Source organism: Gadus morhua, chromosome 22 (genome assembly GCF_902167405.1).
Source record: "Gadus morhua chromosome 22, gadMor3.0, whole genome shotgun sequence".
Lineage (NCBI taxonomy): Eukaryota > Metazoa > Chordata > Actinopteri > Gadiformes > Gadidae > Gadus > Gadus morhua.
The window spans coordinates 17,570,907-17,586,500 of record NC_044069.1 but is presented as its reverse complement, the minus strand read 5'-3'; the positions used below and the strand labels follow the sequence as shown (position 1 = coordinate 17,586,500).

Genomic DNA, 15,594 nt, shown 5'->3' with positions numbered 1-15,594 from the left:
GTGGGACGTGAAGCTCGATTCAGCTGCGCACACTTGTAGGCACTCTGTGATTTATAAAGCATAGATTGCTTTTGGGCGTACGTACACTTTTAGTAACGATCCCACGCACAGTTTTATAAATGAGACCCCTGGGCAGTCAAATTCAGCCTGTGGCCGAGAAGACGGCTATGTGTATTTGTTTCTATGCCCCAACACTTTCTCTGCTCACAGTCACCACCTCAGAATAGTCATGGTTGCGTTTATAGATCAACAAAGATATATAAATGTGTAGAAAAGATACATCGTCCCCATTTTATTTAGCAGTAAAACTCTTGACCAATTTCAATCAGCTATATCAACTATAGCCCAAATATAATGAATGACATAGATAATTGAATTGCTATTAAAATAGTTGTTCAAGACCTAATGTGATTCTGACCGTCGTTCATACGGTAGTGACGGCTACTAAAAACTAAGTTAAGTGTCTGCAATAATGGGCGATGAGAACAAATTAGAAAGATGTAGTCAGCAAAGAACTGAACGCCAGCAGTAAGTCAACATTTAATTTGAACATTCGGTTCGGCAAGGGTTATCATTTAGCTTTTAGTGTACGGTTATTGGCTCCTCTGAGTGGTGCACTTCCAGCGCATTGAGGGTAGGATGCTGCATTTAGAGTTCTCGTTCAGAGTCCTAGAGGGTTAACGCGGTGTGTGGATTTATGTTGTTCATTTCAAATTGCGTTTAATGTCGTCGAGTGTTCCACTGAAGAGTTTGAGAACGCTTGCCTGCCTTGCCTCCTCCTTCCCCCCTGCGTGTGGTTATTTGTTAGAACTAGTTGTATGCATAGTGCAAGCGCTTCATCAGAACTCAAATGCTGGCATCGACACTGCTCACAATAAGTTTATTACTCACTCCCTTGCATTACAATCTGGTAGGAATGGTGGAAGGAATTATTTAGGCCCCAGTTCCGAATTTGCATTTGCTTTGTAATTTTTATTTTTTTATTTCTCCCCCTGTCATTAGTTTGGAGAGTGGAAAACTCTTATTACCAGAAGATTGTTTGGAGAGTCCTATCTTGTGGGGCTGATTCTTGGATTTATTTAGTTTTTGTTAAAAGTATTTTGTTTTTAATATTGGCACAATATTGGCATCTTATTATTTGTGGTACAGCGACAAAAATGGACATACTGCAGAACATAATTAGGTAGACGTAAACGTGCAATGGTGAGAATGATTTCCATGAAGACCGCTTTCCAGACTGTTAGACTTCCTTCTTTTATTGTGCTTAGTAGTCGTAGTACTAGTAGTAGTATTATTAGTGGTGGTGATAGTAGTGGTGGTAGTTGTAGTAGTATTAGTAGTAGTAGTAGTCTATATTTTTTCACGTGTGAATATTTAGACGCGTCGGCACATAGTTATTTTTAGGATACGCATTGTGGGATTGTCTTTTTTCAGTTTGATTTTTTTATAATTGGAATCACTTCTTGTCGTAGAGTGACCAATTCAATACAAGAACACATTGTTTGACATTTATATGTGCCATATTGAGAAGAATTTGCAATAACCAAGAGCCTAGTACAGACTCCCGGCATGCCTTCTTCAAGAACACGGATGAACGAACAGGCCCTTGGAAACAGAAAAATATAAACGGAAGGCACAACAATTTATTAGACGTAACCAGGAAACTGAGAATGGTGCAGTCGTAATATTAAGAGGCAACCTGGGATCAGTACTCCTGTCAACCGACCCGTGGCCAAAACTATTGATCCAATACTAAGTAGTGCATCAACAGCCTCCATGTCCTTTGTGGTCCAGTATGCAGACGTTTCAACTCGCTAGTTACTTGTGGTACCATGTGTTACTTTCAAACTTGACATAAACTTGAATTTGAAGGTGGAAAAAGATGCTTGTGTCGCTTAAGAAATAGCCTTTCTACCTAGAGACATTTTTTCTTCTTTTTTCGGGACAGTTTTCTTCTTTTTCCTGTTGTATTAGTGTATTCTGATTGCTATTTTCGCGTTGTGAAAAATGTTTTTCTAACGTCTCCTGAATAAAATGGTGTTGTACCTGAGAGGTACCAAGGCCCCTTGGAGACGATAATCAAACGATATCTATATTGAATATATATAGATGCCTGGCTCGAGAGGGAAAAAATGGATATGGATCTTATCCAATGCAAGAGAGACTTGGATTAATCATTGTGTGATCGCACACAGTTCGCCTCACTCTGGAGGAGCACTTTTCATATTTCCTATTGAAAAGACTTATTTTAATGGAAAAGTCGTACAATTTCAAGACATTAGATGGGTTGGATAATATCTTATTGTTTGTGAGAGAGTGTCGCGGGAGATTACTGTATGTTGTTTGTCATTTTAGTGTATACATCACTTATTAAGTCAGTTATTTTGTTATAGTATTCTTTGCCTTTCTTGGATAAAGTGTTTAGCTTTCTTCAAGTCCAATGATTTACATCTTGTGCTGTTTTCCACAAAGCACTTGAATTTTTTTCTTGTGGAGTCATATACACTCCTGTGTTTTCAGCGGTCCAAATATTTGAGCAGTGTTTAGTCGATTTAAAGTATTATTCTGAAGTTGAGAAGACCACAAGAGAGCTTCAAACTCCATAGTGGGAAATGGTAGGAGTTACCGATCACACAGGGCTTTCATTTGGCAAGCTCTTCAACACTCTTTTCTGTCCCTTATGTATTTCAATGTGTAATGAGTCAGAATTAGCTAATATCATACATTTGTTCATTAACACAAACAGACCTATTTTAGAAATATTTCTGTAAACAAATCCAAGTATCATGTTTTCTTAAGCCTTGTTTTGTTGCTTGGTCTCGTAACCCTTTAAAATGGGAATAAGATCTGTTATGAGAAAAATTTTCTGGGCTTCCAAAAATTGCAATTAGAGTTGTTAACACCCATCCCCTGGTCTGGACAGCCGGTCTGACATGTTTTTAAGAGTATTATGCTGTTTTTGTACATGATGAAACGCATTGAAATGAGAACGAGCTGCACTCATAGCCCTATCCCCTTGAAACTACCTAGGTTTTAATTAATCAGTGCAATACATACATTGAAGTTTACATTTTGAATAATTTGTTTTTGTGTGTCATATAAAAAATGTTAATGGTTTAAAAACAGTGTCTCCCACTTGCCCTCTCTTCTAACTGTAAAAACGTCCAGATAACTTTGTATCTAGATTTCTTTTTTTAAGGTACATTCATAAGCTTGCCAAAACCATTCTTTTTGTTAACATCCCATGGTGAAGTAAAAAAAATCAAAAACAAATGTATTGACTATAAAATGGAACAATATTTGCTATGTTGGAAGTATTGACTTAATGTAAATAAGCTTTTTTCCTCCCTTGTACTAAAAAAGGAATCAATTTAAATGGTTGTATATTGTGTAAAAACGCAAACAAAAAGCCATGAATATTGTGAAGCTTGTCATTTCGTTTTGTGATTTCCCCGTATATTATTGTGTTACAAATGTGCAAAATGTATGAGATTTAACTCTTGTTGTAGATCTCCCAGAATGTGTTTCCTTTTGTATTGTTTTGGGAGGAAAGTGGTCATTGGTTTACAGGGGAGATATAATAGCATTTGGTTCTGGTATCGAGAGTCCCATGCACCCCATCCATCCCAAGTTCTTTGTAGAAAGAATATGCACCATATTTCTTTAACTGGGCATGTAAAGTGAAATGCCTCTCCTACTTGGGGTTCAGGTGTGAGTAGTTGTGTACCAACATTACCTCAATAATGTCAAACCAATTCTGTTTCGGGATACAAATAAGCTGATCTTGGTATAGATGCATTCAGTATTTTTACATGATCTCAATTAAATGTATATTCTTGGCAACAAATTGCTCTTCTAAAGGATAAGAAGGTAATACTGAATGAAATGCTTTTGCTTAAATACTCTAGCATTGAAAAGGTCAAGGCAATCCTCTCTATTTTAAATGTTGTAAACCATATAACAAAAGTGATCACTTTTCCTAGGAGCTGGAAAATACAATATGAATAGAAATCTGTTCTATTGTCACATTAGTTGCTGTTGAAAATGCAGGGAATATTAATGTTATCGATTAAAATTTGACATCAGGAGAATGAATGACAATATTAGTTAAGTAAATTTAATCTGATATTTAATAAATCAGTTTGTATTTTGCTCATGACATTAATCCTTACCTTTTGCACATCCTTGATATTTAAATGTCTTCAGAAAATAAATTTAGATTAGCTGTTTAAATACTGCCAATTGATTGAAAAAAATTATGCATTGACTGAAAAAAATAAGCTAATTTTGAAGGAAAAACTTTGTAATATTTATCTCTTGCAAGCTATGTTTAATAAAGGTTGAAACAATTCTGTTATGCAGTGTGACATATGTAACCGCTGACATTTTCATATTACACTTAAATTCCTCGCTACAAATTAATCTACAAATTAAAATATGTGCTCGAAAACACGGCACAAGTCTCTCCACGAGGAGGTGATGGCAGTACATTTGCTGTCATCTGAGAATGGTAAGGTGTGGTATTTAACATCATATCAAATGACGTATTTGGTATATTGTAGAAATGTATTTATATTGAACTAATGTAAAGCTACTTTTGGTTCATTTGAAACAACAGTATTCAAATGTACAAACAAAAAGAATCCCAAATGAAATATATTCCTTATACTGATTATCTTTGAACTGTTTATCATTACTGTGAAAAATAAAATTTGGTTTGGGTGTAAAAGGTAATTTGAAGTTAAGCATAGCACTGAAAAGGCAGCCAAATTAGTTATAGCTGTGAAGGAATAGGAATGGGACCTAAATTAAACGTCAGGTGTTTGGTGGTCGGGGGTGAACTGGTCACTAGTGGGGGATCTTTTTAAAATCTTAATTGAGCTAACTGGTTAGGACATTAAAATGTCAATCCCTAGTATTGATTGAGGCCTTGCCTCTATGGAAATCTTCACGTCCCTGTCTGATCATATGGTTAGATAGCTACATTAAAAGGATATAATTTTAAGTATGCACATGGGGCATTACACATAGCCCAAGTTCACAGGTAAATCTACACTCATTCCAATGGTTACTCTGAACTAGGCCAACTCACAGAGGACGTCCACCAGATATCCAGCAGACTAAATCTCTGCTATGCAATTTTTCGGTGAGTCAAAATCCTGTGGTGCTGCGGCTTAGTGCTCTGATATGGGTTACCACGTGATGATGGGTCACATGGTTTATCCTGCTGTTGTGCACTACTGTATCTGAGGTGCGCCGCACTTGTGCAAGATTCGATCCCACGCTCAATGCCAAGGCCCGAAGACCGAGTCCACTGCGGTCCAGACGTGGTTCCGTCCCACCAGGGTTTGCCAGTGGGGGTATAGCAGGTCTTTGAGACCTGCTATACCAGTAGCTTACTATTTATTTTTTTCGGTGTTGTTAAGTTTTACAGTAAGACTCAAAAAATATATAATTATTCTTTAAACTAAGGTAGATGAAATTGAAAAAGGCCTAGTAAAAAAAAGAGACAAAGTTCAAAGCACCTCCAGTGTAGATATTGTTCTTCTATTTAGTCATTACACAGCGATTTAAATCCTCTTGTCAATCGCGAAGGCACTTAGCCTTAACCCCAGTGATGATGCCCCCCAGCCCATAAAGTATCGGCCTGTAGAGGGCAGAGCTGCCTTCTTGATGTGATCCCATCTCTCTGTTGTTTATATAAATGTTTTAGTGTAGCAATGCCTGTGCTGCACGCCACCTAGCTGTCTGCCACATCCGAGCAAGGTGACTTTTATTGGGCTCCTCCAGACAAAGGACGCAGTGGGGCGATGTTAAAAGACCGGTTTATTGTAGTAGTTTGTTGATTATGATACATGGTCGGGTGCTCCTGTTGCCAGGAGGACTCTACCTGAGAGAGTGTGTGTGTGTGTGTGTGTGTGTGTGTGTGTGTGTGTGTGTGTGTGTGTGTGTGTGTGTGTGTGTGTGTGTGTGTGTGTGTGTGTGTGTGTGTGTGTGTGTGTGTGTGTGTGTGTGGGTGGACATGGCTGGTTTAACCTGTGCACACTGATTACTCAATGTGCAACAGGTGTGCAGCCTCACCCAGCCCACGTGTAATCAGACTCGGCCAGGTGAGGCTGCTTCAACCAGACATCGTCCACAGACACTCCCAGTTAGTTAAGTAGCGTAGGCCTACTCGTATGAGCACTGTTATGCATGCGTCTTATTTAAATAGTTTATTCATATTTGCGCTGTGGACATGTTTTGTGTCACTTATGATGTATACGCTCGCTCGAGTATTGTTACTTGATCCAGAACCGAGTTATCTGACAGTTTAGAGAAGTGTGGTGGTGGTGTTGGTGAAAATAAATAAACTGAAATCAAAGATATCTTAAGGGTTAACTGATCACCTGCAACAAAAACAGGGAAGCCAAACTTCCTCACAGCTTTATAATTATATAGGCTACATATATTTTAGATTACATTCAATATTAATTTCATTTTACAGAGCACCGAGGCCGAACAGAGCCTGACTATCAGTGTATTCAAGTATTGTCACCATTTAACCCAGAACCCCCCCCCCGTCTCCGTCTAAAAAAAGGATCAGCAGAAATAATATTTCCAAGAAATGCTGTAATTCCGCTAACTGCCACCGTGATGCAGAGTTCAAAAGGGGGAGTACTTTACAAAAGTAAAGGACCTTCTGGGGTTGGGCTTGCAGCAGTTGTTTACAGAAATTTCAACATCGCCCGCCGCCGTTTGCCGTTCAGACCTGCATTATGCAACATATCACAATCCCCATCAACCCACGCACAGTTCCATCAGTATTTATCGCCTTTTTTATGCCCTTAAGTCGTTAGATACCTTAAGATAAAAAGGACCTTCATTTTCATATCCTTTTTTAATTTATTCATTTATTTATCTATATTGACTAGTTTATATATTTTTATTTACTTTTATTTATGCATTAGGCCTACTACATTTCTTGATTTCAGAATTTCATAGCCATAAATCAAATATTTCGGAAATAGGTTTCCACACGCATCTCATGTGTTCTTTCTCAGAGGGGCACCAGTCAAGCACAAGTTATGTGCGCTTCGCCACGCATTGTCCACGCGTCCTGTTTGAGAGCCGATTGGCTGAGGCTGACGCAAACAACTTTTCTCGACCAATGGCATCCATGTGCATGCGCTGAACCACGCTTGTTTCTGATGCGTACAAGGGGTTGCAATAACAACCCCGTCCCCAGTTCTAGGTGTGTGTGTCCTTTGCTCGGAGCATGCACCTAATCTGCTTCTAATTTCAAACTGCGTGAACATTGGTTACCGAGTCAAGAGGATCTAAATCGAACTTTTCGTTAATCATTGCAAATAATAAAATAGTAAATCCATTTTTTGCGATTTTTTTTTCACTCGATATTCAAGTTTAAGGAGGATATATGCCTAGGCAGCCATGGTGGCGATGACGAAGTGTGTAAAAACGTTGGATGTCCTTTTCAACGATCCGAGCAAAACTTTTTACTGCAGCGGAGACAAAGTAGCAGGGAGGATAATCGTGGAGGTGAGCCAGGCGACCCGGGTCTCGTCCATGCGGGTCTGCGGGGTGGGCTGCGCTAAGGTGCAGTACTCCAAGGGCAAGCAGCGTTGCAGACAGGAGACCGAGTACCTCAAGTACGAGCAGGTGGTCTTGCTGGACGACCAGCCGATCGGTAAGACATGGCATTAGTTTGGGGACCATATGGGTTTCAGAATTCCTCTGCCTTCGGTTAATGCATCGTAGTGAAACCTTTGAAACCACTTTTAGCATGTTTGTAACATGCATAGTTAGTTGAACATAGCCCAACGAGGAAATAGTCGGTATTATTATACGTTCAGACATGTCAAACATCTTCTGTACAAGTCTGAGCCGTCTCATGTTGGGTTTTTTGGTTTACCCCTCAGAGTGTTTCAGACAAGCTGCTGGTCCGAGAGATAACGTTAAAATTGGCAAACATTACCCACAGGGACTTATGGGCCCCCGATCTCCACGCTCTAGATAACTTGGTTACAAAGTGTTCATATTTTGCTTGTGTAATGCACTACCTAGATAATGAAAATTATTTTTTATTCTTCTGATGAGATCGAATTTTAACATCTTTTTTTTTTTTCTTTAACAGATGCTGACGGATCGGTAATATTGAGGCCGGGCAATAAATATGAATACAGATTTGGATTTGAGCTCCCCCAGGAAGGGTATGTTATGTCCCTTCAGTTAATTAAACATTGACTAATATCATACTCAACACGTCTGAAAGATTGTTTATGTGTTGATTCCTCTTTCCCTCACAGGCAGCTGGTGTCCTCCTACAAGGGAAAGTTTGGCTGTGTCCAGTACTATGTTAAAGCCTCCATGGAGAGGACAGGCCTGCCTGTACTCGAGTGCAAGAAGACTTTTGAGGTGGAGGAACCCCTCGATGTCTGCACCCCAGATCTGTTGGTGAGTTATTATTCAGCAAAATGTATCAAGATGTGACCTGATATCTTTGACGTGACAGCAATGGCAGTCTATGGAAGTGCTTAATTTAATGCAGTTTAGGTTGTAGCGCCCCCCTGGGGGCAAAAAAAAACCCAATATTTGTGGATTCATGAGGCATATTGTTGTGTCTCAAGCCAGCTCTTCATTTCAGTCTCCAACAGGCGGTACAAAGGAGAAGAAGGTGACCTGCCTGTTCATTCCCGACGGCCAGGTATCACTCACTGCCAAAATTGACAGGAGAGGCTTCTGCGAAGGAGAGGACATCTGCATCAATGCCAAGTTTGAGAATACCTGCTCCCGTATTGTGGTTCCCAAAGCAGCCATTTATGCCAAACACATCTACCAGGCCGACGGTCGCACCAAAGTCTTCCTCAAGAAGCTTTCCTCAGTTCGAGGGAACCACGTTATTTCAGGCATGTGTGACGCCTGGCAAGGGAAGTCCATCCGAGTCCCCAAGCTCAAGCCATCCATCCTGGGCTGTGATATCATCCGTGTGGAGTATGCCCTGATGGTGAGGTTTCTTAATATTCTTTGTGTGCATTTTGGCAGTTCGTTTTACATTTATCCACTGAGACCCACGGGTGAGGCGGAGAACAATCCATATTATTTATGATCAATATTGGTCTTGTTTATTATGAGGACAAAATAGGATGGACTCGGACTTGGGGGTTGGATCAGAGTTGTATTAGTGACGTACTTGCCACAGGTAGCAAGTAGAGTGAGATGTCTTGAAATACCTTAACAGTTGACTTCATAGCTTAAGCAGTGCACTTTGGATGTTGAATAAGAAGTAACAAATCAATCTATTAGAAGCCATTGAACCCAAAGGGAGAAACTGACCTTGATCCACTTGTTTTCCTCTAGATCTCGGTCCACATCCCAGGCAGTGAGAAGCTGATCCTGGAGCTTCCCTTGGTGATTGGAACATCTGGCCTAGGCAGTCGCACCAACAGCATGAGCAGTCAGGACGGCTCCGTGAGCAACGCCTCTATGAGCTGGGTGTCCTTGAGGATGCCATCAGTGCCACCCACTTATTGTGACCTTGATACCCCTCTCACACCATTGCTGGATGACTTTGACGAGGATGACAGCCCAGTGTTTATCACTGTACCAGCATTCCAGTTCCAACCACCACCAGTATACACTGAAGTAAGTATGAGGCCATTCAGTGATCATCTTGAATTCATGGTAGGATGTGTTCATGTATACATCTGCATATTCTCCTCTCATATCCTCCCCTTCATTTTTGGTCATAGGTCGAAGAAGGGTACAATGGCAACACACAAATGCTTCAAGTCTGCTGAACCCCAAGAACAGAGCCATTACAAGCCACCTTTTTTTTTCGAATAAGGCAGGTAAACTGGACATGTGACAAGTAAACAATGGATTTGATGGTGTTTCTGAGCATCGACATGCGTTGGATGTTCTGGTGGTTGAACTATTGAAAACATGCAATCACCATAATAGATTATAAGAATGATGATGATCCAACATGAACAGCTAAAAGAACAGTTGGTTTAAGTTTTTTTTTTGCTTTTCAAATGGTCGTTCAACAAAACCGTCATTTTTACGTTCAGAATAAGAACGCTAAATTGTTGAGTTTTATAAATGATTTATTTCTGTTTATCTTCTTGCTATGATCCGACATTGTCAGGAGACTCATGGTTGCTGTTTATTTCTAAGTGAAGTTTTTTTTATATGCTGTAGCACTTTTTGATAAATGTATTTTGCTCTACTACTGCCGACCAGAAGGCACAGGTTTTGTGGGATTCTATTCAGGACCAATAATACATCACCTGATATGCCCCCACAGTTACTGCTCATACTATTGCTTTATTATGCTCTTATCAGGCAATGCACTTTCAATGAAAACGTTTTGTGTAAATCTATTTTGTCCAAGAAACATTTCTTAGGGGGTTTGATCCGATATTTTTGTTCAATGTAACCCCGGGATTGAGATACAATATATATAGCTACATGGTGATTTGGACATATCCTATTTTGTATAAAACCCCATGGGTATGTTTTTTAATAAATAAAATAAATAAAACTTGGTGTTGACTTTGAATGTTAACCACACAGTAGAATTTCAGGCACAAATGATTTTGAAACGCTAAAGTTTCTTTGGCAAAGGCATCAAATACCCATGCTGTATCCTACAGTAAGCTAACATGAGCTACATGCCCTGAATGAGTGGAGAAGCAGGCTATTTCAGCCCTGCTTTTCCACCTGCTCCTGAGGTGCTGCGCATTTCCTTAATTGGCAGCAGCTCCAATGTCCTTACTGGCTCCATCTGGGGGAAATGGGTGGTAGACTTGCTCTACAACCCGTCCCCTGAGTAAGGTCTCGCTGCAGCCTGTAGGAATCGAGAATTGGGCAGGTGTCTTGGTGAGTGTCCAGAGGCTATAAGTAATGGTGGCTAACGTCTTCATGTTCATCACATTGCAGTATTTGTAATATATTTAGCAATATTGCAGTCAACTTTTTTTAAGCATCCATGTAGATTGTCACCAGCAACATGTGCCTTAATTTTTTTATTTTAGATCCCAGATGTTAAATGAATGCTGGAGGCTATAGCTTTAGCTATAGCTGTAAATGATAGCATACAGTACTGCAGAGGACGTGTCTGAAAGCAGTTAGTGTTCCGATTAGGACGGGAATATGCTGTCCATTTAAATATCGTCATTGTTACAAGGTTATTTTATTGTCACATGCAGAGATAAGGCAAGGTAAGGCATGCAGAGAAATTGCATCTAATTGACAGCCTATACTGTGCCTAAATGGAGGGATGGTGTATCTCACTTACCTAAGCTTTAGGAAATAAGTAGTCGACATGTCATTTCTTACAAGGCCTTACACCAACTATAAGAGCTACAAGAAGGGAAGGAGAGTGAGTTTATCTTACCACATTTTGTTTAACAGGTGCTTGTGTGGTAGATGTGAGGCTATGCCGTCAGCAGTGAAGTGTGTGCAGTAGGGAGATCGACGCCTATTGGTCCCTTGTCCAAAACCTAGATCCCCCAGAAGATATTGCCTGCCTCACACTCCATCCAGGGTTTGAAGCCTCCTGTCTGAAACATTTTGTGCTGCAGATAGCTTACATGAACTTCAGACAGGAGCACGGCCCTCTCCAAGCCAGCAGACCAGAGTAGGTTTTGAGCAAAAATAATTTAACTAATTTAAAGAACCAGCTTTTCTGCACCAAAACAGTAAGGCTGACTGCCTCATCCTTGGCAACCTTCTGGAGGGAAGTGGTGAGGGGGGGCGGGGCAGCAGAACACAAGACACTACTGCTTCCTTGTCCGGCCTGTGGTGATCTAGTATTCCTCTACCAGAGAGACCATACGATTTGTTGCGTATCCTTGAGGAGAGAAATTTTAAGAACACATTTAGTAACATGGTTGACTTGCATAAAAAAAATATAGATTCACTAAAGATATTGAGAAAATAAGTGAAACTACTAACCATAAGATGGTTTCTCCTTGATGCGGCGGACTACCCAGCCACCTTTCCGAAACCGCGGGTAGCTAACGGCGTAGCGTGCCTCACCCTCACTGGTTCGAGCTACATCTCTGCCATTACTGTTGAAATGTAGGGCCGCCAAGAGAAGTCTGTAGGAGACAAGTAGATAGAACATTAGGTCTCCAAAGTTAACCCAACGCAGTCTAATGCAATAGAAATACAATACATGAGATTAATGTTTTCAGTTCAAATGGGTCCAAGACAAGGACTCAACTTTTGCTCACAATATGTAATGCTGTTATCAATAACATTGTAGTCTGCTATACAACACTACATTACTTTTCAGCAATATTCATTCCGTTCCGTCATTTACCTGCTGTTAGTGATGCACAGAAGTACCTAAGTATAGCAATATCCTGCACAATATATTTTTCTAACATTATGAAGTTCATAATTTTCGATGTTTGCTGTCTGAAATGTGTAAATTGCAAAATAGTAACCATGGAGAAAAATGTTGACAGTTCTTACAAGCTCATTGTTGCAGGGTCAGATGTTGCTTGTATACTTGCATGCACAGATGGCACAGCTCCATTTGTGAGCCTAACCCACAGTAACCCGTCGAAATCCCTGGCGCAATTCCATCAGCTCTCCTTGGTTGTAGCTGTCCGATGTGAAGTGTTTTTCACACAACACCGTGTGTCTCGTCACCGAGGACGAGGCAGTGAAGTTGCTTCTCTTTGACTGGACGAAACGTATCCAAGCACGGAAATGGTTGTCTTTCTTGTTTGGAAATCGGTGGACCCGATGGCCAGACAAATTGGAGTTGTTGCATCCAAAACAAACACAAGAATGAACCATTTTGACAACTCAAACCTACTCACTACAACGGTAACGACAAGCTCTTTTCTCTCTTACCAACACTCCGACTGCTAAACCAACAGTGAGAATAGGTGCAGCAGCGCCAATGTTTGCCTGTCGGTACGTCATAGGCGCCTTCTCGAGGCAAGGGGCGGTTTTTGGGAGCCTAGCTTAGAATAGGTACACCTTCTACCATGGGTGTTGTAAAATATTTGTATTCCTGTGTATTTATTTTTAGGGGTCCAAGCCAACAGGTTGGATCCCTATTGTTTTTGTAAGGATTTTTATTAGGGGTCCAAGCCAACAGGTTGGATCCCTATTGTTTTTGTAGTGTTTGTTATTATTCCCCCGTAGAAGTGGGACCACAGCCCAAACCGTAAATGGTGCACACACGCCAATTGCATGACTAGATCCAGGTACGTGAGATGACGGCAGACGACCAAATCCAGACATGCCGGCCACTAGGTGGCGCTATACCAAGGAATACGCGTTTGGGGCTATAACTCCCACACCGAACCTCCCACAGTCAAAAACTTGTACCCACTTATTCACTGGAGTCTGCTGCATCTTTTGGCATAGGCCACGCCCATTTGCGTCTATAATTTCTTTTCGCAAAATCGCGAAAACCGCAAAACTGTATTTTCGCTACTCCTCCCACATTTCTTGACCAATCAACACCAAACTTTGCACACGACATCTTCAGACGCACACGCAAAGAATGCACGAAACACTTTTTTGATGCGACCTTTGACGACGAAACGGTAGCGTTTTGAATATTGGTTTATTAGCTAAATTAGACGTGGAATATCAAAAATCCAAAGAAATCCAAAATTAGAAATCGGATCGAGTCCAAATTTTACACACATGTTGGTGTTAACCTTATCGTCGTTCGATAAAAAATTCGGAAAAATTCGTCATTAGGAGGCGCAATAAACGAGGAGATTGTATATCGTCTACAAAATTTCGCCGCGAAAACGCTACACTGACTTCTCGCTACTCCTACCACAGTCAAATCCTTTGTATCCACAGGTTCAGGGTAGCGTTTTGAACACATGCTTCGCGTTGTGCCGGCGAAACGCACATTTCTTGTCGCGTTGTGCCGGCGAAACGCACATTTCTTGTCGCATTGTGCCGGCGATATGCACACTTCTTGGACCCCTGCATAACTGCTTGCAGTTCTAGTTATACTTCCCGCGCTAAAAGTGGGCCCACAGCCCAAACCGTAAATGTTGCCGACACGCCAATTGCATGACTAGATCCAGGTCCGGCACCGCTACTCAGATAACAAAATCCAGACACGACGGCCACTAGGTGGCGCTATACCAAGGAAAGACGCGTTTGGGGCTATAACTCCCACACCGAACCTCCCACATTCAAAACCTTGTACACACATATTCACTGGAGTCTGCTGCATCTTTTGGCATAGGCCACGCCCATTTGCGTCTAGAATTTTTTTTCGCAAAATCGCGAAAACCGCAAAACTGTTTTTTCCCTACTCCTCCCACATTTCTTGACCAATCGACACCAAACTTTGCACACGACATCTTCAGACGCACACGCAAAGAATGCATGAAACACTTTTTTGATCCGTCCTTCGATAACGAAACGGTAGCGTTTTGAATATTGGTATATTAGCTAAATTAGACGTGGAATATCAAAAATCCAAAGAAATCCAAAATTAGACATCGGATCGAGTCCACATTTTACACACATGTTGGTGCTAACCTTACTGTCGTTCGATAAAAATTTCGGAAAATTTCGCCATTAGGGGGCGCAATAAACGAGGAAATTGTATATCTTCTACAAAATTTCGCCACGAAAACGCTACACTGACTTCTCGCTACTCCTACCACAGTCAAATCCTTTGTATCCACATGTTCAGGGTAGCGTTTTGAACACATGCTTCGCGTCTTGCCGGCGAAACGCACATTTCTTGTCGCGTTGTGCCGGCGAAATGCACACTTCTTGGACCCCTGCATAACTGCTTGCAGTTCTAGTTATACTTCCCGCGGTGAAAGTGGAACCACAGCCCAAACCGTAAATGGTGCACACGCGCCAATTGCATGACTAGATCCAGAATCGGCACCGCTACTCAGATAACAAAATCCAGACACGCCGGCCACTAGGTGGCGCTATACCAAGGAATACGCGTTTGCGGCTATAACTCCCACACCGAACCTCCCAGAGTCCAAAAACTTGCACACACAGATGCACTGGAGTCTGCTGCATCTTTTGGCCTAGGCCACGCCCATTTGCGTCTGGGAATATTTTTCGCTAAATCGCGAAAACCGCAAAACTGTTTTTTCGCTACTCCTCCCACATTTCTTGACCAATCGACACCAAACTTTGCACACGACATCTTCAGACGCACACGCAAAGAATGCACGAAACACTTTTTTGATGCGACCTTTGACGACGAAACGGTAGCGTTTTGAATATTGGTTTATTAGCTAAATTAGACGTGGAATATCAAAAATCCAAAGAAATCCAAAATTAGACATCGGATCGAGTCCAAATTTTACACACATGTTGGTGCTAACATTTATGTCGTTCGATAAAAAAAAAGGAAAATTTCGCCATTAGGGGGCGCAATAAAAGAGGAAATTGTATATCTTCTACAAAATTTCGCCGCGAATACGCTACACTGACTTCTCGCTACTCCTACCACAGTCAAATCCTTTGTATCCACAGGTTCAGGGTAGCGTTTTGAACACATGCTTCGCGTTGTGCCGGCGAAACGCACATTTCTTGTCGCGTTGTGCCGGCGAAATGCACACTTCT

The 15,594-nt window shown here is 41.2% G+C and overlaps 1 protein-coding gene and 1 long non-coding RNA gene across 3 annotated transcripts; one reads left to right on the top strand and one right to left on the bottom strand.

Annotated features, from left to right (window-relative positions):
• Positions 1-7,204: 7,204 nt before the first annotated feature.
• Positions 7,205-10,543, top strand: txnipa (thioredoxin interacting protein a). The gene is made up of 6 exons (XM_030347168.1): positions 7,205-7,687; positions 8,135-8,210; positions 8,307-8,454; positions 8,645-9,004; positions 9,358-9,642; positions 9,750-10,543. Exons 1-6 carry the CDS (start codon positions 7,432-7,434, stop codon positions 9,795-9,797), a joined length of 1,173 nt encoding a protein of 390 aa, XP_030203028.1. The 5' UTR covers positions 7,205-7,431; the 3' UTR covers positions 9,798-10,543.
• LOC115535742 (uncharacterized) lies at positions 10,120-12,947 on the bottom strand. 2 transcript variants are annotated; one of them, XR_003974551.1, is made up of 4 exons: positions 12,484-12,947; positions 11,959-12,104; positions 11,399-11,854; positions 10,120-10,849 (listed from the first exon to the last, which is right to left on the bottom strand). It is a non-coding gene; the product is annotated as an uncharacterized LOC115535742 (long non-coding RNA). The 2 variants fall into 2 exon arrangements; XR_003974550.1 differs by lacking the exon at positions 10,120-10,849 and having other exon boundaries at positions 10,856-11,854; positions 12,484-12,938.
• Between the last annotated feature and the right edge of the window lie 2,647 nt (positions 12,948-15,594).